Here is a 25,067-nt window from a genome sequence, read left to right on the forward strand (position 1 = left end):
ATCCATAAGTTTCCTTCAGTAATAGTAGTTTATTGTTACTGTAGGCATTCAATTTCTCTTTCAGTAAAATACGTAGCATTCACTTTCTTGTCCTGTATACAGTACCCTCCTGTCCAGCACGGTAATATTGTCATGCATGGGTCACGTGTTGGACCAAAAACATGTTGGAATAACAATAGAGCTTATGGGGAAAAATGAATTATGTCAGCAACCCTCGGAAAAGTCACCCTAAATACCTACCGTATACATATACATATATTGGTACTATTGTAATTATAATAAATGGTATTGTGCTATGAACGATAACTAACCTTTTAGGATAGTGTTGGTGGGCTTGCTGGGAATGGAAGGTGGTATCCAAGGCTGTAGTTAGTCCTACTGGGTCCCCGGAGGATGGCTGCTGGCGTCAGTAGCAGGTAATGGCTGTTGCTCCTCCTCAACCTCCATCATAAATCCTTCGAAATCAAACCTCCCTCATAAATCCTTCGAAATCACACTCAGAATCACTATCATCGTCCATTAATCCTCGGCAAAGTGCATGCTTCTCACACTGTTGCCAGAGCCCCGTCTCGTGACTGTGGAAAGTGATCGCTGTCGCTGACCCGGTAGAGAATAAGGAGAAGCAACTTTGTTTATAAACTGGTACGCACGCCAATGAGAAGGGTTTCAAAACGATTGATATTTATTTTAAAATATTAATATGTATTCAGTGTCAGGCTAAATGTTCAATGCTGTAATACGATACATTCTCTGTCGAGTCACCTGGGTTTTGGTCACACTGTTTTCCCCTTCGTATGCTCGGCAGGAATCCATCCAGATGAATTCCAAATGCCCGTGGTATCGTCGGCAATTTTACCACGTTACCGTTCCGATTTACCATCATATCCTCGGCAAACCTGGTATGAAGTGCCGTGTGATAGCCTTCGGCTGCCAGGATCTTGTCTTAAAGTTTTTTATTATGATCACGTTGGCTTCATTCATGTCATAGGCCTTGGCAATGTCAACTTTCCTCTCCCCTTTCTTCTTCCTCTCGATGCTTTCTAGCTTGGTGGCCTGAGGGAGGTGCTGACGCTTCTTGGGGTTCTCAGAAGGCTTCCTAGGCATCTTGAGCAGGGTAAAATGCAGTAACAAGGGCAGAAAATGCAGCAAGAAAAAAGCACCTTCCAATGCAATTATGCAACTGAGTGGCTCTGTGGTGGGAGAAATGTAAACAAATCATCACATGACACCAGAAGCGTTTTTAATTGGGCAGCATCACGATCACGTCACAATAGCGGGCGGGGAAGGCTACTTGATCAGAAGATTTTCATTGGCTATCATCATCATGGGAATGTCCAGTATGGCCGTGTTGGACCGGGGGTCATCGTGCTAGAGTGAACTCTGCGGATTTGGCACACTTCTCGGAGCTCTGTGCGTGTTATGCTAACACACTTGTGTTGTAGTAATTAAATCGTATTAAATAATACTAATTAATTGCTCACCGTGCTGGACTCGAATCGTGCTGGACTAACGCGTGCTGGACGCGAGGGTACTATACTAGCACTGAGAGCGAATCTGTCACTTTCACTTTCACAACTCATAGTATTCATATATGCTAGAGCGAAACTTTCACTTTCATTACTCCTAGTATATATACTCGTATTCTTATATTACTACTCATTTACATTTCTATTTACATTCTCTATTTTATTTATATTATTTACATTTCTATTTTATTTACACTGTGTTATGCACTGTCACTTGCAGTAACTTATAAAACTATTTTCCACTGTTCACTTATGTTTATATTCATTGCTTTCACTTGCTGTTTACACATTACTTACACATTACTTACATTTCCACTTGCACAGTTTTACTCACCAGAAAGATCGTAGTCACTATCCATCATTTTCATTGATATTTTTTTTTTTTTTTTTTTTTTTTTAATGTGTCCGACTTCTGGACATAGGCTTCACAGCCTGCTCTCAAGGCCCAGTAGTCCTCCTACATACCATACACCTCTCTACAAATTAGCCAGTTCACGTTCCACTGCAGTCACTTAGCCCTTTACCCCTTTCCACACGAGGTTTACTAGGGGGTAGAGGTCACAGGGCCCTTTGCATGGGGCTAAAGAGCAGTGGAATTGGACAGGCGCGAATCTGACATAGTTTCACCTTGAAAGACGACAGTAAACTAAATACAGTGTGGTGGCCTAGGGGGAGTGGAATGTTGCCAATGTCAGCGTGGTGACAGCTGCTAATATATACGCTATGAAATGATTGGCAGGAAATCTAGACAATACATAATAAATTAGGTAGTTCCAGGTGACTAAATATCACTTAGGCTTCTCCCTTCCTTTCTTATATATATTTTTATTACAAGAATAGATTATACAGCATATTTCAAGGGGAAATCAACAGCGAAAATTAGCGAACGAGTGCACATGAAGTGTTGTCAGGTGATAATTAACCAATTCCAGGTGTATGGCACTATCACCTACCTTATTTCTTTTTTGTATATATTATTTGGTATAAGAACAGGGCATAGGGCTTACTTCAATGGATGAAATCAGTGGAAATTTCCAGGGATGATTTACTTAGCACAGCACAGCCGGGCAGGCAAGAGGAGAGGGTGATGGACGGGAGGTAGGGAGGGGAGTCAGGAACGGGGAGAAATGGCTAAATTGTCAACAATGGATGGGAGTACAGATGAGATTAGGAGTGCTGACTAGTGTTGGACACTGGCAGTACTGATAGATGATACAAGCCCCCACTTGGAAGCCCGGGCGAATTCAAAATAACACAAAAGCACAAAAGTGACGCCCGGCAGTATGATCTCCTGCTCCCAAGCATCTCGAAAGTGACGCCCCGCGGTTAAGGGGTTAAAAACGCTTCTCCTCTCATGTGATGTTTTGTTTAAATTTCTCCCGCCACAGCACCACTCAGTCGCATAATTCGCATTGGATGGCGCTTTTTTCTCACCGCATTTTCTGCCCTTGCAACTGCATTTTACCCAGCTCACGATGCCTAGGAAGCATTCTGAGAACCCCAAGAAGTGGCAGCACCTCCCTCAGGCCACCAAGCTAGAATTCATCAAGAGGCAGAAGAAAAGGGAGAGGAATTTCAATGGATTTATGAGGGAGGTTGAGGAGCAGCAGCCATTATCCGCTAGTGGTACCAGCAGCCATCCTCCAGGGACTCAGTAGGACTACCTACAGCCTCAGATATCACCTTCCATTCCCAGCAAGCCCATCAACACTATCCTAAAAGGTCAGTTATCATTCATAGTACAGTACCATTTATTATAATTACAGTAGTACCAATATATGTAAAGGTATATGGTAGGTATTTAGGGTGACTTTTCCTAGGGTTGCTGACATAATCCATTTTTCCCCATAAGTTTTGTTGTTTGTCCAACACGTTTTTGGTCCAACACGGGACCCATGCATGACAATATCACCGTGTTGGACGCGAGGGTACTGTGTGTATATATATATATATATATATATATATATATATATATATATATATATGCTGTATTTCTTTAATGCATTTTTTTTTTTAGTGTCTAGGCTTATACAGCATATTCCAATGTGTGGTCTGACGTCTAAAAACAGCCAAAAAACATCAGAACACTGAAAAAAACAAAAGGGGTACTGTACACAATGTGTTGGGTTTTGCTTATTAGTTATTATTTTGTTTGTTTGTTTTTTTGGTTTCTGCATTGGTTTTTTACTGTTTAAGATTATATCGCATTTTGCAATGTGTGTTTTGATGTCTAAGAACAGACAAAAGACTGCAGAACACTGCCAAAATTAGGAGGAGTACTGTACATATGGGTTAGGTATGGGTATTGGTAGGGTATGGGTACAGTTGAGGATATTGCTCCGTATCCGAACACTGCCCGTATCTGGACATGCTTTTGGCTCTATTATGACATAATCAAGGGATTACTGTAGGTAAATACATACATACAGGAATGAAACATGCTGGCACCACTAGCATGCATATTTCAATAAAAATTTTACTGTTCTCCTAAATCCTGTGACCCTAAATAGCGGATTCATAATACAGTTAAGGTCCTGTAATCCAAATGGCAGGGGACTGATGGTCTTTCGGACTATTGTTTTTTTCAGACTATTGGGAGGGACCTTTGAAAACATTAGAAATATGTACATGATCATTAAATAAACAAAATAAGGGTTATTGTTCAGGACACTGAAAATGCATAGCAGTGTAGCTCAATGGTTGCAGGGAGGTACATCCAAGTCCAAGAGCAGGTCCAAGTCAGATAAATCCTAGATAATACCCCAAAAATTTTGAAAAAAGCCCCCCCAAATTTGAAAAATTTCACCTTGAAAATTTCAGAGTATTGGGAATTTCAGATTATTGGTGGTCACATTGGAGGACTTTTACTATACAGTAGTGCACCAACTTTCGCTACAGCAGGATTCGCGGAATCCACTTTCGCGGCATGCACCAAATATTCCCTAACTTCCACTTTCGCTTGAAAAAAATCGATTTTCGCGCACAAATTTTGGGTTTGGGACAATATTTTGAACTTTGAATTTCCTGCACCGCCCGCCCGCAACCCACCACCATCTTGAATGACGTCATGTCAACACTCTGTCCACCCATTCCCGCCATTGTGTACGAGCGTGCTAGCTCCACTGTGTTGGATTCTCACAGTTCAATGGCCTCTACTATACCTGGTAGTGTGAGGAAAGGGCCTGATGGTGTGGGGGGAGGGCCTGGTGGTGTGGGGGGAGGGCCGGGAGGCAGTGGTGGTGATAAAAAGTGGCCGGGACATTCAAAGTCGGGAGGAAAGGCCAAGGCCAAGGCCATAGAGGAGCTTAACCTGGATGAAGATTTCGATGGATTTGTTCAAGAGAACGTAGCACAAAGGGAAATTCGGCACAGAGTGGAAGTGTTGCATCAAGTTGCATCTGAGGAGGCAGAGAGAGAGAGTGGAAGCGAGGCAGCAAGAGGTGGCGCCAATACGTCTGGCGTGGCTAAATAAGCCCGCCACGCGCCTCGGATACTTACCCCCAACATCCATTAAACACCTCAACCTGGTCTCTGTGGTATGTTTCTCCTCATATAATGTGTACTGTACAGTTTTTATTGTTTGTATCTCACAATGCAATGTACAATAGTGATTTGATGTACTGTATTGCAAGTGAAAATGAAAATCTGATGTTACTTTAGGATAACCGGGAACCAATTAGCCTTTCTGCCATAAAGACAATGCCCCAACTTTCGCTAATTCCACTTTCGCGCATTATTTTTGGACCCAATTAGGCACGAAAATTGGTGCCCCACTGTACACAGCAACATCTCACAACAGTCTATAGTATATGTAACTCGTGGAAATTAAATGAAATACATGAAACCAACCTCAAAAATGATGCTTGTCTAATATCTCATGTAATATGTGCCACCATTCCCTCAAGCCAGCGAGTCTAGCTGGGTGTAAACCAATCATAGTCGAGCATGGCAATTGTTAAACCAATCATATCAAGCATAGCACTTACTATAAGCCAATCACAGTGCTTCCCTCCCATGCCAAGCATGAAGGACGCACACACTTGACACCCCGGAGCCCAGCTCAGTGCACGGTTCCTGTGTGGTTTACAAGAGAATTTTTTTTCCCCATGCTTCCTCCGCCTGTCCAGTGTTACCATGGCCGACTGTAACCCTCCTAGGTCTACAACTTCTTCAAGGAAGGGGAAGAAAAAGAAACCAAAGTAAACTTACACCCAAAAGTTTGACATAATGAGGAGGATTGACAGCGGTGAGAAGAATGCCAAAGTTGCCTACCATTACAAACTACATGAGGCAATTATTTACCAAATGGGCACGGCAATTCCACTTATAACAAATTTACAATCTCAAGTAATTTTGGTACACAGATAGTTTTAACTATTGAATTGTGACTGCTAGAAGTGAGTGGAAAAAATCAAAATATACATAAAGTATTTTGGGACATTTAAGGTTGCGGGCAGGTGATCCACAGCAATATTTACCAATGATCACTCCAACTGGCTGCACTGTTTACCAACCACCACTCCAACTGGACACGTCAGTGTATCACGCATTCTAAATCCTCGTTTATAGCTTTCAGAGGTAGGTTTATAAAAATGCCCAGTAGGTGTGGTAATCCAGGAATAATAATAAGTAACCTGTGAAAGATTCATTTCAATAGAAAATAAGGAAAGGCCATGCCCAGTTGGTAAAGAATTAATTCAACAAATTGATGACTTTTACGACGACACAAAGACAGAAGAGGGTGACGATGACACCGCTTCCATTGTCTCCACACTGGACTTTGAGAGGTTCCTGAGGGAGGCTGAGGAGGGAAAACCAGCACAGAGGCGAGAGCATGACACAACAGGGCACTCGCCTCTTGCTGGAAGGCCATAGCCTGCCTCAAGCCTCGGAATCCCTCTCCCCACCCCTGACCATTCAAGCTGTGTCGTCAGTCATAGTCAGGTGCTAATCTTACAATATTGTTCATTCCCATTAAAGATCTCCTTCCTAATTTCTTTTCCAGGTTGTTGGTGTTAGCTAGTGACCAGCTTGATGTACGTCTAGGGGTAAGGGGGAAATTTTTTTGAGATGAAACACTCTTAAGTAATTTTCACCATAAGACTAGTTATTTCTAACTTGCAGAATTCTCAAACTGCAATGTGTGCTCAGTCCCAAGAGGCTGCAATTTAGGAAATTCCACTGTATTAAGAGTGAGTGAGATGCATATGTTACAGTAAATGGAAATGAGTGGAGCTGAAAGCACGCGACTTGCTATGTACAATTATCAGTACTAATACCTGATACAGTGGCTGGTATGTTTTGGAAGTTTTGATAGATGTGGCAGTAGTGTTCTTGTTTACATTGTAGCTTCAGGGGTAAGAATGGACCGGTAAACCCTGTTATTAAGATCAGAACACAGTGTTTGAGATTCCCCCTTCACACAGACTAAGTATTTGGTATATTAAGTATGGGTATGCATAATACTATACATCCATACAAACTGCAGCTGAAGTACTCATATACACATAATTTAGACAAGTAATGAATATTAATAATTTGGGCAAGTTTCTCAGACTTGGTTCAGGCTAGCACTAAAGCAATTGATGTTTGAATTCTTACTATTATGCTCAGAAGGTTAAGGCATGATGTGTACAGAATAAAGCCCCAGCTTAAGGCATAGTATGAGCAGAATAAAACTAATGTAAAAATATACTACACAAAACAGCATGTTTTGCAGAATTACAGTTTTATATATATAATTATCAAGCATTAAACCAGACGAGTTCAGTGGGTTCAAACTAATTGCACATCCCATATTAGGTTCAATAAATGTTGAGTATTACAGTATTGTGCATGAAAAAAATTATTTCTGAATGATTATTAATCTTGTTGATGCAAAATATTAATATGAAAAATGAAAAGACAAAGAAATTATTGTTCATAGTAAAGAAAATCTCTTTACCACACTTTCAAACACATTTCCCATACCTTCTCCTGCCTCTTACACACCATCTGCTAGACACACACACCTTGTCATCCACACCCACATATCCTCTCTCTCTCTCTCTCTCTCTCTCTCTCTCTCTCTCTCTCTCTCTCAGCACACACATATCTGTACCTTATTATGTGCACAAATACACAAGAGTACGAAATGCTTTAACCATACTGAAGTAATATTTGCAATCTCTTACAGACACTTTTCACTGTAAAAGCATCTGTGTGTGTGTGTGTGTGTGTGTGTGTGTGTGTGTGTGTGTGTGTGTGTGTGTGTGTGTGTGTTTGTTTATCTCTACTGAATCTCTGACTAACTCTGGATTATTTTGGATTATTCTTTTCACTTCCTTTTTAATGCTTTTTTCCTCCACCCTTGTTTCTAAGTCTTTCTTTACTTTCACCATTTCAGCATACGTGGTTTCTACATCATTTTTGTAGCTTTGCACAGCTTCATTCACCTGTGTTATCTTCTCCTCAGTATCACTGCTCTGGTCCATAAGACTGCCTGCTTGCCTAATTGTCTCTGTGTCATTTTTGAACTCTTCCATAACACTCTCGTGATTGACTACTGTACTTGCCATTTCACTCACTTTCTTCCTAAGCGTACTCAATTCCACTGTTAGTTCACTGATGGTTGTGTCTTTCTTATTGGCCTCCCTTCCTGGTTTTTCTATTTCTTCCTTTTGCAAGTGCATTTGCTTCTTTATTTCATCAATTTCATTTTTGATAGCCATTTCTAGTTTGTGTACACGTTCAACCAGTCTATTGTGAGTCTCCACTTCAACCAGTTCTTGGTAGAAATCATCATTTTGCTTTTTACTTTTATCCCTTTTCTTTTCCAAATTTGCTTTACTAAAGTATGTATCCATTTTGCAATACTAAAAGAACAGAGTATGTACTTACAGAGTATGTACACTTTCCCTGTGTTGCTGTAGTCTAAACAAACCTCAGCTGACTCAGCGCATTTTTTCCTCTTGGTTCTTTTTTCTGTTTGAACAAGTCTTGTTTAAACTTTTTTTTTTTTCCTTTTAATAATGAAAAATCATTTAGTCTAACCTGGTACAGAGCTTGACTCATACAAAGATACTAATTTAGGTAATGCCACTGGCCGTGTTGGTTCGGTACAGAGCGCCGATGTCGGACGTCTGCCTCGATTGACTCCCTCGGTTGACTCCCTGTGTGTGTGTGTGCGTGTGTGTGTGTGTGTGTGTGTGTGTGTGTGTGTGTGTGTGTGTGTGTGTGTGTTCTTACCTAAATGTATCTTTACAGGAATGAGTCAAGCTCGTAATGAGTCAAGCTCGTACTGTCCCGTGTCTTAAATCATTTTTATCGTACAAATCCTTAAATTTATGAAATGTTTTGGCACACACTATTTCATTCGGTGGTGCATGCCACTGATCAACTGCCCTATTTGGGAAACTAAGTTTCCTTACATCTTTATCGCCTCTCATTTTAAGAAGTTTTTTGCAGTGTCCTCTTGCTGATGCATCCCCATAGGTTATGTAATCATTTGTGTCTACTTTCTCCTTCCCTGATATGCATTTATATAGCGTAATCATGACTCCTCCTTTCCTTCTCTCCTGTAGTGTAGGCAGATTCAGTTTTTCTAGTCTTTCTTCATTGCTTTGATCCCATAAGCTTGGTACCCAAATTGTAGCAGCCCTCTGAACTTTTTCAATCTTATCTATGTGTTTTTTGAGATGAGGTTTCCAGACTACTGATGCATACTCCAGGGTTGGTCTGATGAATGATGTTATTATCTTTCTTGGCATGTCTTCATTTATGTATGTGAATGCTATTCTCATATTTGCATGCAGTGTATACATGTTCCGTACCTTCTCACTGATGTGGTCAGCCGGAGATAGTCTGTTATTGATAATCACACCTACTATGTGTTTCCGGGGCCTTGACCCATCGTTTTTCGCAAATATCTTCAAAACAAACAGTCGGATCAGTATGGCATATTACCACAGCCTATTTCACACCCTGCCCTAATTTTAGGCACTATAGCGCATTGCCAAATGTACTTGATTACGGCGTTTACTCTTGACTGGGATAACGTCGTATCCTTCAGCCGACACGGCATTCGAACAGGTGAGGCGTGACTCAGTTGTGACGTCACCAAATACACTACCCCCTCTTCCCCACCCTCCTCCCTCTTCCCTCCACGTACGGTATACGTTAACATGGTGAGCCACGGGCAGTGGGCAGCATTAGGCTTATTCCCGCATTCTATGAAGAAACTTGCCTCGTCACTGCCATGTCCAACATGTTACGTTGTCGTTGTCGTTGTAAAACCGCAATTGAGAGAGAGAGAGAGAGGAGGGAGGGAGGGGGGAGGGTGGGGAAGGAGGGGTAGTGTATTTGGTGATGTCACAACTGAGTCACGCCTCACCTGTTCGAATGCCGTGTCGGCTGAAGGATACGACGTTATCACAGTCAAGAGTAAATGCCATAATCAAGTACATTTGGCAATGCACTATAGTGCCTAAAGTTAGGGCAGGGTGTGAAATAGGCCGTGGTAATATGCCATACTGATCCGACCGTTTGTTTTGAAGATATTTGCGAAAAACGATGGGTCAAGGCCCCTGAAACGCATAGTAGGTCCTTCTCTTATTCTGATGTGTGTAGGGTTTTACTTCCTAACTTATACTCCCAATCAGGTCTTTCTCCACTTTTACCAAACTTGATTACATGACACTTGTCCACATTGAATTCCATTTGCCATGTAACGCTCCATTCATGAAGTTTATTTAATTCTTCTTGTAGCTCTTTACAAGAGTCTGTGTTAGTAATTCTTCTTTGTATTTTTGCATCATCCGCAAACATATTTTGATAGCTTTCATTTACAATGTTACTGTCTATATCATTTATATACGCTAAAAACATAATTGGTGCCAGCACTGAGCCCTGTGGAACTCCGCTAGTCACTTCCCTCCATGATGAGTAATTTCCCCTTAGTACTGTTCTCATTTCTCCTTTTTTGAGAAAATCTTGCATCCAACAATACAGTTTGCCTCGGATTCCTCCTTGATGGTACAGTTTCCATAAATGTCTTTGGTGCAGTACTCTTTCAAATGCTTTCTTGAAATCTAAATAGATACTGTCCACCCATCCTTCTCTGTTCTGTAATGTTTCTGTTACTCTATCATAGTAGCTCAACAAATTAGTAACACATGATTTTCCCTTTCTGAAACCAAACTGTCTCTCTGTTATAATATTGTGTTCTTCCAGATGATTTACCCAAACTTTTCTTATCAGCTTTTCTAATACCTTGCTTACAACACTGGTTAGTGATACTGGTTGGTAGTTGTGTGTGTGTGCACGCGTACGTGCATGCGTGCATGGTTGTAGAAACTTACAAGTTATGATTACGAAGCTTGGTGGCTGGGTGGGTAGTTTAGTAGTTTAGTTGGGGCACAGAGTTGGTGGAGAGCAAGGTGGATGGGGTAGGTGGATGGGGTAGGTGGATGGGGTAGGTGGATGGGGTAGGTGGTTGGGTAAGTCAGGGTGGGCATTTTTATTCTTCTTCTTTTTCTAAGTGGTAGGTGGGGGTGCTCACCATTCACTCACTCGATGCAGTGCTGCTCTCGGGTGTCTGCCCTTTCCTCTCCTCCATCTTTCTTTCCTTCCATCCTCTTCTGTCCTTCTTTCCTTCATTGTTTCCTCATCCTTCTGCCTACGGGTGACTTTACACTCCCTCTTCGGTCTTTCTTTCCTACATTCATTCCTCTTCCTTCTGCCAGTGGGCGACTCTACACTGACTGACAAGCCATATGGTTTCCTGTACACCAGGAAACCATTTGTTATGCTGGGTGGTAACCATATAACCAAATTATGGCACCTGGTGGTTTAGTGGGTAATTACAACGCTCCAAGTGGATTGAGCTGGTGAAGGTTTATATCCAAGGAGTTGTTGGGGTTTATTGCTCACATCTTACTTCTACGATGGAACACATTCTATCCATTTCTTCTTTCTCTGAAATCTCCATTCTAGGAGATTTCAATGTTCACCACCACCTTTGGCTCTCCTCTCCTTTCACGGATCCACCTGGTGAACAAGTCTACATCTTTTCTATCCTTAATGACCTAGAGCAGCTTGTACAGCACCCTACCCATATCCCTGACCACCTTGGAGAGAGCTCCAACATACTTGACCTCTTCCTCACAACTAATCCTTCTGCTTACTCTGCTAATCTTTTCTCTCTGTTGGGCTCCTCCGATCACAACCTTATTACCTTAACCAGTCCTATCACTCCGGTACGGCTTGTAGACCCTCCAGGGAAACGTCGTCTGTGGCATTTTGGAGCCACGGACTGGGAGGACCTCAGGGAGTACTTCTTTGATTTTCCCTGGAATGATTATTGCTTCCATGGCCGTGAGCCATCTGAGTGTGCCTTGCGCATTACGGAGGTTATTCTCTCGGACATGGAAGCATACATTCCTTTCTCATATTCTTTGACTAACGCAAGAAAGCCTTGGTTTAATCACGTTTGTTCTAATGCTGTCCGCAACAAGGAGAAGGCCTACAAAAGGTACCGGAGCCAACCCACCCCTGAATCACATCATCTTTACGTTTCTGCCCGGAATCATGCTAAGTCTGTTCTTCGCTCTACTAAAAATAATTTCATCCATACTAAATGCTCTCAACTCTCCAACTCGAATTCTTCCCGCTCCTTCTGGCACCTTGCCAAAAATCTTTCTAACAACTTTACCTCATCATCCTTCCCTCCTCTTTTCTACTCTGATGGTTCTCTAGCTATTTCTTCTACTGATAAAGCAAATCTCTTCGCACAGACTTTCTCCTCCAATTCCACCTTAGACGATTCCGGTGCTGTTTCTCCATCACTTCCCCCCTCTGACTTCCTCATGGTTGACATTAAAATTTCTTCAGTTGATGTATTTTCTGCCATCACTGGCCTCAGTACTAACAAGGCATATGGGCCTGATGGGGTCCCTCCTGTTGTTCTCAAGAACTGTGCTTCTGTGCTTACACCCTGCCTAGGCAAACTCTTTCGCCTTTGTCTGTCAACTTGTACCTTTCCTTCTTGCTGGAAGTTTGCTCTCATTCAGCCAGTCCCAAAGAAGGGTGACCACTCCCAACCCTCCAACTATCGTCCAATTGCTTTAACGTCCTGTATTTCAAAAGTTTTCGAGTCAGTACGGTCGTCAGTACGGGTTCTGTCAGGGACGCTCCACTGGCGATCTTCTCACTTACCTTTCAGACTCCTGGTCATCCTCCTTTCGGGACTTTGGCGAAAGCTTTGCCATTGCACTTGACATCTCAAAGGCTTTCGATCGAGTCTGGCATAAATCTTTAATTTCCAAACTGCCCTCCTATGGTTTCTATCCTTCTATCTGTGCCTTCATCGCTAGCTTCCTTTCTGGTCGTTCTATAGCCACTGTTGTAGACGGCCATCGTTCTTCTCCTAGATCTAACAACAGTGGTGTTCCTCAGGGCTCTGTCCTGTCACCAACTCTCTTCCTTTTATTCATCAATGATCTTCTAAGCTGTACATCTAACCCTATCCACTCATACGCTGATGACTCCACCCTTCACCTTTCCATTCGGTTCCCGCAATGCCCATCTCAACAGTTACTTCAACAAACAAGGGATAAGGCTATGGCACACCTAATGTCTGACTTGGCTCGTATCTCTGACTGGGGTAAAAATAATATGGTTGTCTTTAATGCATCTAAGACTCAGTTCTTACACCTATCAACCCGACAAAATCTTCCACAGGTATACCCACTAATGTTTAATAATATTCAGCTTAATCCTGCATCATCCTTGAACATGCTTGGGGTTTCATTTACTCGGGACTTATCTTGGAAAGATCATATTACATCTCTTGTAAAATCTGCTTCCAAGAGATTGGGTGTGCTAAGCCGACTCCGCTCTTTCTTTACCCCTGCACAATTGTTGACTCTATACAGGGGTTTTATCCGCCCCTGTGTGGAGTACAACTCTCATGTCTGGGGAGGCTCCCCACATACAGCTCTTCTCAATAGGGTGGAGTCAAAGGCTTTTCATCTCATAACTCTCCTCCTCTTACTGACTCCCTTCAACCTCTGTCTCTTCGCCGCACTGTTGCATCTTTATCTCTTTTCTATCGTTACTTTAATGGTCACTGCTCCTCTGAACTGTCTGCTTGCATTCCTCCATCTCTACGACGGGCGCGTAGCACCCGTCTGGCAGCAAACTCTCATCCCTTTTCTGTCCAACTCTCTAATGCAAGAGTTAACTGTTACTCCCAGTCTTTTATTTATGCAACAGGTCAGCTCTGGAACTGTCGTCCTCTGTCTGTATTTCCTGCTGCCTATGATCTCCAGTCTTTCAAACGCAGTGTGTCCAGGCATCTCAAAATGATCGGATCTTGAATTTGGCTCTCTATTGTATTTTGTTTTTCTCTTGGAGGGAACTGTTACTCTGGGCTCATGGCCTTTGGTTCCTTCTTCCTCGCATTAAAAAAAAACAAAAAAACAATGCCACTCATAGATGAGTGAGGCTGGTCAATCTCATCTTAAATGTCAGGCCCAACTTGCCTAGCCCCACACTCCTACGCTTCTCATGGAGAAAAGTAGGATTGGATGATGGATGGATGGATGGATTTTTTCTCTCTCTTTTTTTAATACATCTGACCCTGGGCATAGGCTTTAACAGCCGGTTCCCAGATGATGGGTAGAATGGTGTAGGTGGGGTGACTGGAATATGTGGTTGGCCAGGGTGAATGGGATGGGTGAGGTTGGTGAGTGGTGTGGTGTGTGTGCAGAATGACCGAGAGCATCGAGTGAGTGGGTACAAAGGAATACAAAGGAAAGCAAGCAGCAACAGACCTTATGGTCCTTTTGAGGCTGTTTGTTACAGAGTAGACTATGACTATGAGATCTAACTCTACATATTGAAGGATAAGGATGGTAAAGCAAGAAGGCTCCCCCCACCTCCAAATCCTCCAGTTAAAACTGGTAAGAAAAAGTGAGAAAAACCACCATGCAGCATGGAAAAACTGACATGGAAATTTCATAGGAAAGACTAAGAAGGAAAAGCTACATTCATAATACTTTATGTATCAGCTACCAGTATAAATAACCTTAAAGAGAAAGTAGTAAAGTTAAATGAATAATCAAATAAATAAATAAATAATGCATGACACTATATACAGGTACACTGAGTTAACGGGGCGTCTGCAGACACAGCGTGGAAACTGCACAGTGCACAGTGTGGATGTTCAGGGAAGGTGCGGCAGCCTTGCCTGGCGTTATTAAGGTAGGCAGCAGTCAACCAGGCCCCAGCTCCGTTCATTCCACTGAGACTAGGAACTTTCCCATGCGGGACAAGCACACAAGTCACCTCCTGAAGCAGTGACCCCTGGTACATTAAAAAAAAATCTTGATGGTGGTCACTTAACTAACAGGGACCCTCAGTGATCCACAGCCCAACACAGGTCAAAAGTATGAGTAGTGACCGTTAGCTCTGGGCTACCTGTGCATATACTATATTTGCATTTAATAAATTGATCCAGGCCCCCCAAAAAATAAAATAAAATAAAACAGATTATACATATACAAGTGTTTTATTCAGGAGTAAACATATTAAGCTAGGGTTAGACAACAAATACTTATCCAGGTGACCTTTAACCCCTACACCGCGGGCTTGTTTACCAATGACTTGCGTGTCCCGCGGGGTTATTTGGGCTCCGACAGACTCTCAAAAAATATTTGCCAAAAATCAGTTAATAGTCCTAGAATAATAAAATTAAATATGCTTATGGCACATACCATCAGCTTTCTCCTGGAATGATTGCTGAGCCTTCGTCAGTTACCGTAGGACTTGTGGAGACCTCTGAAGTAGGGTAACTAAGTCTCCACTTTACACTTCCCGACAACCCGTAATATGATTACCACAGCCAGATACAAACACTATAAACACTATTCTACAATTTTCAAGTAGTTTGGGATCCATACTCAAAAAAAAAAACACTGTGAAAGCAATGGAAATTACGAGCGCGTCTGATCGTCGCACTTGCGCTAGTTCGCTCTAGGCACTCTGTCATTTATTATTCATAAAACCCCTCACACTTTATATTTCTATTACTATATCACACTTATATATATCTGGAGTCTTTCTCCATAAGTTTCCTTCAGTCGTATTAGTTTACTGTCACTGAAGTCATTCAATTTTTCAGTCAGTAAAATACGCAGAGAGCCACGGATTCACTCTCATTGTTATAACATAAATTATTTGTACTCATATTCTTATATTACTAATTACTTACATTACTATTTACATTTTCTATTCTATTTTCAATATTTACCCTGCTATTTTACTTACACTATGTTATTCACTGTCACTTTCAGTAAGATAAAACTATAATACATTGTTCAATCATATGAACTGAACATCCATTGCTTTCACCTGCTATTTACACAATATTTACACATTATTTACACATTATTTCCAAATAATTCTGCTTCCACACTTGCACTGTTAGAACTGCTTCTGGCTGTGATAATCGAAGAAGCAGGTAACACAGAGGGGAACCTGGCACTCAGCGCACTGCCAAGAGGTGCGTTTATGCTCAGGTGTGCGGCGTGTGGTATGCGCACATACCTGACACCTGCAAATCGCAGCCTTCCTTTTCCCTGTGGCAGGCATTAGCTCAAGTCGGTGCCGATCCATATACGCCCTCTGCTCAAGTCGGTCGGGAAGTGTAACTGGATGGCGCCTTGGAGTTGCTGCTTGCACCCTACCATATCTTTCCAGCAGCTGCTGGACACAAGTCCTGGCGAACAACCTCTGGGAGAAGGACTTGGGTGGCTTTACCTTCATCTTGTACAGGATGAAGGCGTTCAGCATCGTCATATCTATGAGATGCAGAAAAACTTTCCTGTACCACCTAGTATTCTTCCTGAGGCAGTCAATCTCACCAATCATCATGTCGGACTTGTCCACCAGCCACATGTTGATATTATAGTCCAACACAGCATCAGGTTTCATCACAGGTTCGCCTGTCCTACGGTCGACCTTCCCACTGTCTCTCATCTCCCCCTTATGTACGGTGGTGAGCATGTGCACGACTCTCTTGTCATGCCACCGTATTGCCAGCATCTTCTCACACTTGCGTAGGTGCACGTCTCCTCGCTGCGAGGTTCCCGCCTCTGGGAATTTGGGGAAGTTGGCACGATTACTTTTCACAGTGCCGCAGGAGCCAATGCCGTGGTCAGAAAGGTATTTGGCAAGTTTCGGTGCTGTATAGTAGTTGTCTGTATACAGCACATGATTCCCACCAAAATACTTTTCTAGGAGCACTTTCACTACACAGCCTGAGAAGCCAAGGGGGTGAGTTTTATCGAGATCGACAGTGCTGGCTGAATATATGACGAAGTCAAGGATGTACCCCGTCTTACAGTCACACAGTACAAAGAACTTAATTCCAAAGCGATGGCGTTTGCTTGGAATGTACTGAACAAACCGAAGACGTCCTCTGAACAAAACCAAGGATTCATCAATGACAACCTTCTGAAATGGGTGGAAGAATGACATGAACTTATCCTTCATTCTGTTCAGAATCTCCCGGATCTTCCAGAGTGGGTCGGTTTGGGAAGGTACATCATTGTCGGCAAAGTGCAGGTTTCCCATGATGTTCCGGAAGCGATCTCTGGCCATGTACTTATTGAAGGTGGGTGAGGGTAGTAAGGGGTCCATGGACCAGTATTCTTCCAACTCATGCTTCTTGGAGTGTGGCATAAGAAGCATGAGGGCAAAGAACACATACAGCTCCTGCACTCCCAGCATGGACCACTGTTGCATCTTGGCTGCACCTGTACCACTAGCAGCACGTTGTGATTCGTACCTGTTGGTCTCATCACATATGTGCTGCATGACTTCGTCATCTAGGAAGGCCAAAAGGTAGTCGACACACTCAGCATTTTCGTCCATAGTGAAGGCAGGCTGAACTCCTGAGGAGCTCTCATCGAAAACCAGATTTTCGGGGACAAAATCTGACCCTTCCGTCCACGCGAAGGCGTCCAGGATTCCCTGTCGTGGCGGTGGAGGGCGGGTGGTGGTGGTGGTGGTGGAGGTTGGCTGTGAGGGAAGCTTATCTCTGTCAAGGTCACTCTCACTGACCCTAGGTTGCCGTACAGCACTAGCAGCCCTTACCCTACTAGCTACACTACTTTTCACTCTCTTAGATCTACCTCTACCTCTACAGCCTGCCTTCACTGTTGATGCTGGTGGTGACTCCGACGACGAAGACTCTGGAGATAACTCAGCCGACGATGATGACGAGATGAGTAAAGCGGGGCTTGGGGAACGGGGAGGTGAATGCACTCGTGACTCATGGCGGGCTGGGTCACGTGGGGGCATTGTTCTGGGGCTAACACGCCGCCTCTTCACTCCCTTCCCAAATTCTTGTCCTTCCTGCACTAAAGGCTCCTTTCCCTTGGAGCTAGACACTGATTCACTTGTTGAAGCACTTGTTGTCGCTGTTTCTGGCGCGATAACCTCACCCGGCTCATCACACGATTCACCCGAATCGTCATAGTCACTGTCCATCATTATCATGGACAATTCTGCAAGTTCTCGTGCCACTGCAGAGTCACTGAGGCCTTTCCTGCTTGCCTCAACACTTTTCTTTGGAGTAGAAGTCACGGGGCCCTTTGCAATGGGCGCAGAAGCGGCAGGAATGGTGGGGCGCGAGTGCGACATGTTGTCTCCACAGTGGAGGACAAGGAACTAAATGCCGCGGCTTATCTGAGAAGGGAAGGGTTGACAATGACACTTTAGGCTGACTGCTGCTAACTTACAGGCTAATTTTTTATAGGTAGAAAATCTCGGCAATAAATAAAGAAATACAGTAATCCCGCATTTTATGCGGATTTTTTGTCTACGGTTTTGCCCTCTCGCGGATTTTCTTAGCATTAATAAGTTCAACAAAAATATCCTTGAATATACAGAAAAAAAAAAATTTGAAATTCCCGCAGCTTCCAATTGTAGCGCGGTAAACTCACGCCACCCTCTGTCCCTTTCCCGTGGCCCCTCTGCCAGTGTTACCATATCTAGCATAATTTTATTCTTTTAGCATAATTTTGATCAAATTTTCGAGTCTGGAATATTTTTTAGCATATTAGAAGTTTTAGAATCATTCTAGCATAATTTAGAATGGAATGGAATATTTTTAGAATAATATTATAAAAGCTACAAATCAGAGAGAGAGAGAGAGAGAGAGAGAGAGAGAGAGAGAGAGACGAATAAGGTAAGAAGATGTTTGAATAGTTGGTTACTTTCAGTTTGGGCTTGGTTGGGTTGGATTAGGTTAGGTTAGGTTAGGTTGGATTAGGTTAGGTTAGGTTAGGTTTTAGGTTAGGTTCGGTTAGGTTAGGATAAGTTTGAGCTTTGTACTTTACCCATGAAACCTAGGTTTTTCTGATGGGTTTTGGTATGATCATTCGATTTTCAGCTTCATTTCAGTTGGAAATGATCATTTTCTGTGTTTTCCCCCCTCCCTATAACCCCCGATTCCCCAAAGATCCCTCATTATTTCAAGGGGATGAGGGGGGGGGTCATATCTCAAAATCTGGCTATTTCCGACGGAAATGATGCTCAAAATCGAACGAATCACATCAAAATCCATCAGAAAAACATAAGTTTCGTGGGAAAAAGCAGTATGGGTAGATACCGATATTTATCCTCTTACTGTATGTAGGTTCATTTTAATATTTTCATAGTAAACAATACATAATTAATATGTTGCACGAATATGTGTAGAATTTTATCATTTAGCTTCAAGTTAGCATAATTCATTTTTTACTTGGAACAAATATGCTCAATCTAGCATAATTTTTTTCATTGCCCTAGCATAATTTCGTTGTTTGGATATGGCAACACTGCTCTCTGTCCCGTATTCTTCAGTCCACGCCTGACTGCCTTAAGTGGCTGTTGTGGTTGTAACCACACTATGATATGAGCCTCTTGCCTCCCACTTGCTTTCCACATGGCCCCAGGACGTAAGCCAGCCTCACCAAAGGCTAATAATACAATTAGTAAGAACTCCAAAGTGACAAAACGACCAAGTTATGACCTTAGCAGAGAAAATTGTGTTACTGGACAAGCTAAGAAACGACCGTGCGAGTGTTTGCTATCACCAGTTAATGCATCTTTTTATTTTGTACTGTTTTGTTAATAAATGTGTAGATAATTGTGTATTACAGTACGGTGTTTACGTTTTTCCTTCATAATGGAGTATGTGCTTTCAATCTTGTAAGAAGGTATTTCGGGATGAGTATGGAGGTTTCGGGACAATTCGCAGTCACAACAAACACAAAACAATTCGCCTTCATTAATGAAGATAGCTATGGGTGACGCTAGAATATAATTCAAAGGCGACTACAGCGAGGAAGAAACAAGTTAATTATTGACTAAAGGTGCAACTAATAAATAATATCCAGAACCTACGCTACTGAACATAGACTTTGCTGGATCCCCCTGAAATATAGTTATTAAAGTATTGATTAATTAATAATAAGTATATTGATGAAAGTATTGATTAGTATATTTATAGAATGGCGGGGAATCGTCCAGGGTGCGAATTGTTCTGAAGGGGAATCGTCCATGTTTTGACGGGGAATTGTCTGACGGCGAATTGTCTCGCAATCAGTATGGACATGGACTGTGTGATGGGCAGCATGGTGGACACAAGTGCAAGTTTTCAATTGTTAATAGAGTATTCGCGGAATTGACTTTTCGCGGGGGTTACAAGAACGTAACTACCGCGAAATATGCGGGATTACTGTAAGTAGTTCCAGGTGAATGTAAATGTCAGTTAGGATTCTCCCTTCCTTTCTGATATATATTTTTATTACAGACATCGATTACAAGGCATAAATCAAAGGGGAAATTACCGTGGTAATGTAGCGAATGAATGCACGTGAGGTTTTGTCAGGTGATAATTAGCCAATTTCTGGAGTATAACACTATCACTTACCTGTTTTTTTTTTGGTATATATTATTTGGTAAAAATATAGGGCATAGGGCTTATTTCAATGGATGAAATCTGTGGAAAAATCAGGGGGAAATTTCCGTAGCGCAGGGCGGCGTGGGAGGTGAGAGGAGAGGATAATGGAGGGCAGGTAGGGAGGGGAGTCACGAAAGGGGTAAAATCACTAAAATGTCAACAATGGATGGGAGTACAGATGAGATTTCAAGTGCTGACTAGTGTTGGACATTGGCAGTACTGATAGATGATACAAGCCACCACTTGAGAGCCCGGGATAATTCAAAATAACACAGAATCACAAAAGTGACGCCCCGCGGTATGATCCATTGTGGCCGAGCATCACAAAAGTGACGCCCCGCGGTTAAAGGGTTAAAAGTCATTACTGTATTACAATTTACTGCATTGGACGGCAATTTATCCCATGTATTTACAACTCTATTAAAGAAGAAATGCTTAGCTGCATGCGACTGGAATCATTTACCAACTATTTCAAGCCCACTGCCTCTAGTATAATTCGAGTGATCAACTGTGAAGTACAGTAATCCCTATACTATCCGGACGCCCACTTTCCGGACACCCCACTTACCGGACATTTTGGTCCAGGGACCTATATTCCCAAAATTGCCCAGAAACCGCAAAAAATTAGAAAAAAATCCGACTTTTTTTCCTCCTGGTAATTTGAAAGTGCTGCGTGGCGCCGAGCAGCTGTTACACCATGGCCCCTTCACCCCTTCCTTCCTCCTCCCTCCCCCCTCCCCTGTCAGGGTTGCCATTCGGTATTTTTCATTACCAAATGTGGGCCAATTTCGTAATGAAAAATTCGTTTGGTAATGAATCAGAATACAGTAAACCCTCACTTTATTGCGGGGTTATGTTCCAAAGGCACCCGCGATAAGCAAAAATCCGCGATGTATCGACGCTATCCCTAAAATGGCTATTTATTGTCTATGGATAAGAAAAACCAGTACGGGTACTCACTGATGATGAACGAGATGAATTGAAGATGATGATGATCACGAAGTTCAGTACAAGGTGTATATTAGTTGTGCAGCTCTTGAGAGGACGCCTATGACGACATTTCTGCGGGCGGTAAGCGACACGCAAGTACAGGTAAGCCCTTAATTCACGCGAACTTTTTTCACGAGATTTCGGTTATCCACGAATTTTTCGTACAATAATTAAAACATAAAATTATAGTATTCAAATAAATCATTTTAATATACAAGAGAAATAAATAAAACATAAAAATGCCTACCTGCTGCCCGTGTGCATACATATGTGTGTGTGTGTGTGTGTGTGAGTGTGGGAGGTCGGTCTACCATGCACCACACAGTTAGTTTGAATCCGATGGTCGAACCATGTGTGACTCGCAAATCATTATTTGTGGCTTATTTTTCTGCCTTCCAGTGATTGCTTGCCTTGTCTGTCAACATGGGGCCTAAGCGTAGTGCTAATGATGCATGTGGTAACACACCAAAACAGACTAGTAAAGTGATGTTGCTGACAGAGAAAGTTAAAGAGTTGGACAAACTTAAGGGAGGAATGTCGGCGACAATTCTCCGTCAGGACAATTCCCCATCATTTATTTACATACCAGTTTATTCAGCAAGTACAGCACACTAGTTTTTTACTTATATGAGTTATAAAATCCCCCTGAAAATTAGTTATTAAAGTATTAATTAATCAATAATAAGTATATTTATAGAATGACAGGGAATCATCCATGTTTTGATGGTGAATTGACTTGATGGTGAATTGTCTCTGAACCGTGTGTTTGGGGTGAGTCAACTGTTCTTATAATAAAGAAGACAGAACACAGCATACGGGACTAAACGGGAGTCAGTGTGGTCTAGTGCACCAGATTGTGCTGAAGTGTCTCCACCTATGCCTGTGAACTGGCTCAGAACCGTATGTTTGGAGTGAATGAGTCAACTGTTTGGACAATAAAGAAGGCAGAATGTAGCATATGGGAGGCAGTGAGAGTTTGTGCACCAGACTGCTGAAGTGTCTCCACCTAGGCCTGTGCTTGTCAGGTTTCAGTGTTAAATTTCTTACATTTTTGTTGTTTTTCATACTTTATGGTAGTTTATAAGATGTATGTAGTGCATAAACAGTATTATTCAGATGTAATATACTTAGTAGAAATATGTAATTGTGCACACAAGGGCAGAATGTATAAGCGAAGGGTCTGGGAATGTAACCCTCGCGTGAATTAAGGGCTTACCTGCATAAAGTAACAGTACTGTACAGTACTGTACTGTACTGCATTGCAGGGGCTTCAGAAAACCAGGAGAAAGCGGCAAAAACAAGTGGTGAAAGGCTGAAGTGGGCACGGTGATGTAGCTGAGGCAGGAATACGCGGTAAACTGGGAGGTGCGGTATGGTGGTGCGGTGCGATCCCGCTCCTTTCTTTGAGGATGGCGCGTCGGCAGCAGCCAATCAGCGGCAAGTAAAAATGTAAAGCGTGTTTGGATTGGCTACTGGTAAGGCTCCAGCCAATTGTGTGCCACCTACCAATGAGTCTGGGTATTTCCTCACCCCACGCCACGATTTCGCTTGTATTTTATCAAATATATTAGCCGATTTTTAATTATTATTTTAATTAATACAGCTATTAATATTCTAGAATAAATAAAGATGTAAAATACCATAAACATATCCATTTCAGAATACAGTACTGAAAATAAAGATGTAAAATATGTACTGTACCCTAAAAATAGCCGTAGTAGGCTTTGTGGAAACAGTGATGAGGCGGGGTTTCCCGCAATGTAAAAATAGTTAGGTTCCAATGAAAATCCTGTGATAAAGTGAACCGGCAATATCTGAACTGCATTATAGCGGGGGTTTACTGTAATGCATTACCAAATGGATTTTTCACATGTATGAGGATACACAGGATGAAGATGGTGGATTGTCTGCTTTCTCTGATTAATCTGCAAGCCTACATAGCATGAAAATAATCAACATGCCATTAATTATAAGGAAAGTGAATACAGTACCCTCGCGTCCAACACACGTTTGTCCAGCACGATTTGTGTCCAGCATGGAGAGCAAAACATTAGTACAATTTAATACGATTTAAGTACTGTAAAACGAGTGCGTAAGCATAACACTGACGGAGCTCCGAGAAGTGGGCGAAATCCGCAGAGTTCGCCTCTAGCACGATCACCCCTGGTCCAACACGGTCATCCTGGACATTCCCGTGACGCTGACAGCCAATCAAAACTTCCGATCAAGTAAACTCCCCCACCCGCTATCATGACGTGATCGTGATGTCGCCCAATGAAAAACACTTTTGCTCTCATGTGATGTTTTGTTTAAATGTCTCCCGCCACAGTGCCATTCAGTCACATAATTCACATTGGACGGTGCTTTATTCTCGCTGCATTTTCTGCCCTTGCTACTGCATTTTACCCTGCTCACGATGCCTAGGAAGCCTTCTGAGAACCCCAGGAAGCAGTGGCACCTCCCTCAGGCCACCAAGCTAGAATTCATCGAGAGGCAGAAGAAAGGGGAGAGGAATTTCAAAGGATTTATGAGGGAGGTTGAGGAGGAGCAGCAGCCATTACCCGCTAGTGACGCCAGCAGCCATCCTCCAGGGACCCAGTAGGACTACCTACAGCTTCGGATATCACCTTCCATTCCCAGCAAGCCCACCAACACTGTCCTAAAAGGTTAGTTATCATTCATAGTACAGTACCATTTATTATAATTACAGTAGTACCAATATATGTTTAGGTATATGGTAGGTATTTAGGGTGACTTTTCCTAGGGTTGCTGACATAATTCATTTTTCCCCATAAGCTCTGTTGTTTGTCCAACACGTTTTTGGTCCAACACGGGACCCATGCATGACAATATTACCGTGTTGGACGCGAAGGTACTGTACATGTATTTCCACTTCTATATATAATTAGTGAAGGTTAAATGCTAGCTTTACGAAGGTAATGAAGAGTTAAATTTGGTAATGAAAATGGAGGGGTTTGGTAATGTGGCTGTTGCGATCTGACGACTGTGTTTCCCCATCAACAACAGTGACTGCTCAACTTCGATGGTGAGTGGATGTTAATCGTAGTGGATGCCAAACGTACTCGTTTTTTTGTGTGTGAATAAACTGCAATACCTCGCCACTAGAACACACGGGAATTTACAGTGTTGTGCAGTGTTAAGAAATTAGAATTTAGAGTGCAAAGGATTAACTGTGGAATGCAAACCTGGCCATTGAAATTGGCAGTTAAAACTGGCATGGTGCAATCAACAATGTGCAGTGTTAAACAATTATAACTCACAGTGCAAAGAATTACTGTAAGTGCACCACAACACTGGATTACTGTATGTGCTTCAAGAGCATTTTCACCACTGCCAAAGCCTTAAGAAGGTGGCCATAGATGTGCTGTAAGTACCCTGGCTGTGGTACAGTCACTTCTATTTCCTCATTCTTGGGTTCCTTTCATTTATTTCATGCTTTATGTCCATTATTGGTGTGAATAGGGTCTTAAATAGGTGCTATGCATGTCCAGTAGGGAGTTATTTAGGTGGCTTTCAAAGTTAGGCTGGATTAGAGGCCC

At 42.5% G+C, this 25,067-nt stretch overlaps 1 protein-coding gene across 1 annotated transcript in view; it reads right to left on the minus strand.

The window, feature by feature from the left end:
- Positions 1 to 6,241: 6,241 nt before the first annotated feature.
- The window catches only part of LOC145414620 (uncharacterized), a 784,070-nt gene continuing 765,244 nt past the window's right edge, over positions 6,242 to 25,067 (minus strand). The window contains exon 17 of the mRNA XM_080284146.1: positions 6,242 to 6,327. Within this exon, the coding sequence (XP_080140272.1) occupies positions 6,242 to 6,327 (86 nt within the window). The remainder of the gene's footprint in view (positions 6,328 to 25,067) is intronic.

The sequence above is a fragment of the Coenobita brevimanus genome, chromosome 100 (genome assembly GCF_032717465.1).
Source record: "Coenobita brevimanus isolate Jiangsu-jjx chromosome 100, ASM3271746v2, whole genome shotgun sequence".
Lineage (NCBI taxonomy): Eukaryota > Metazoa > Arthropoda > Malacostraca > Decapoda > Coenobitidae > Coenobita > Coenobita brevimanus.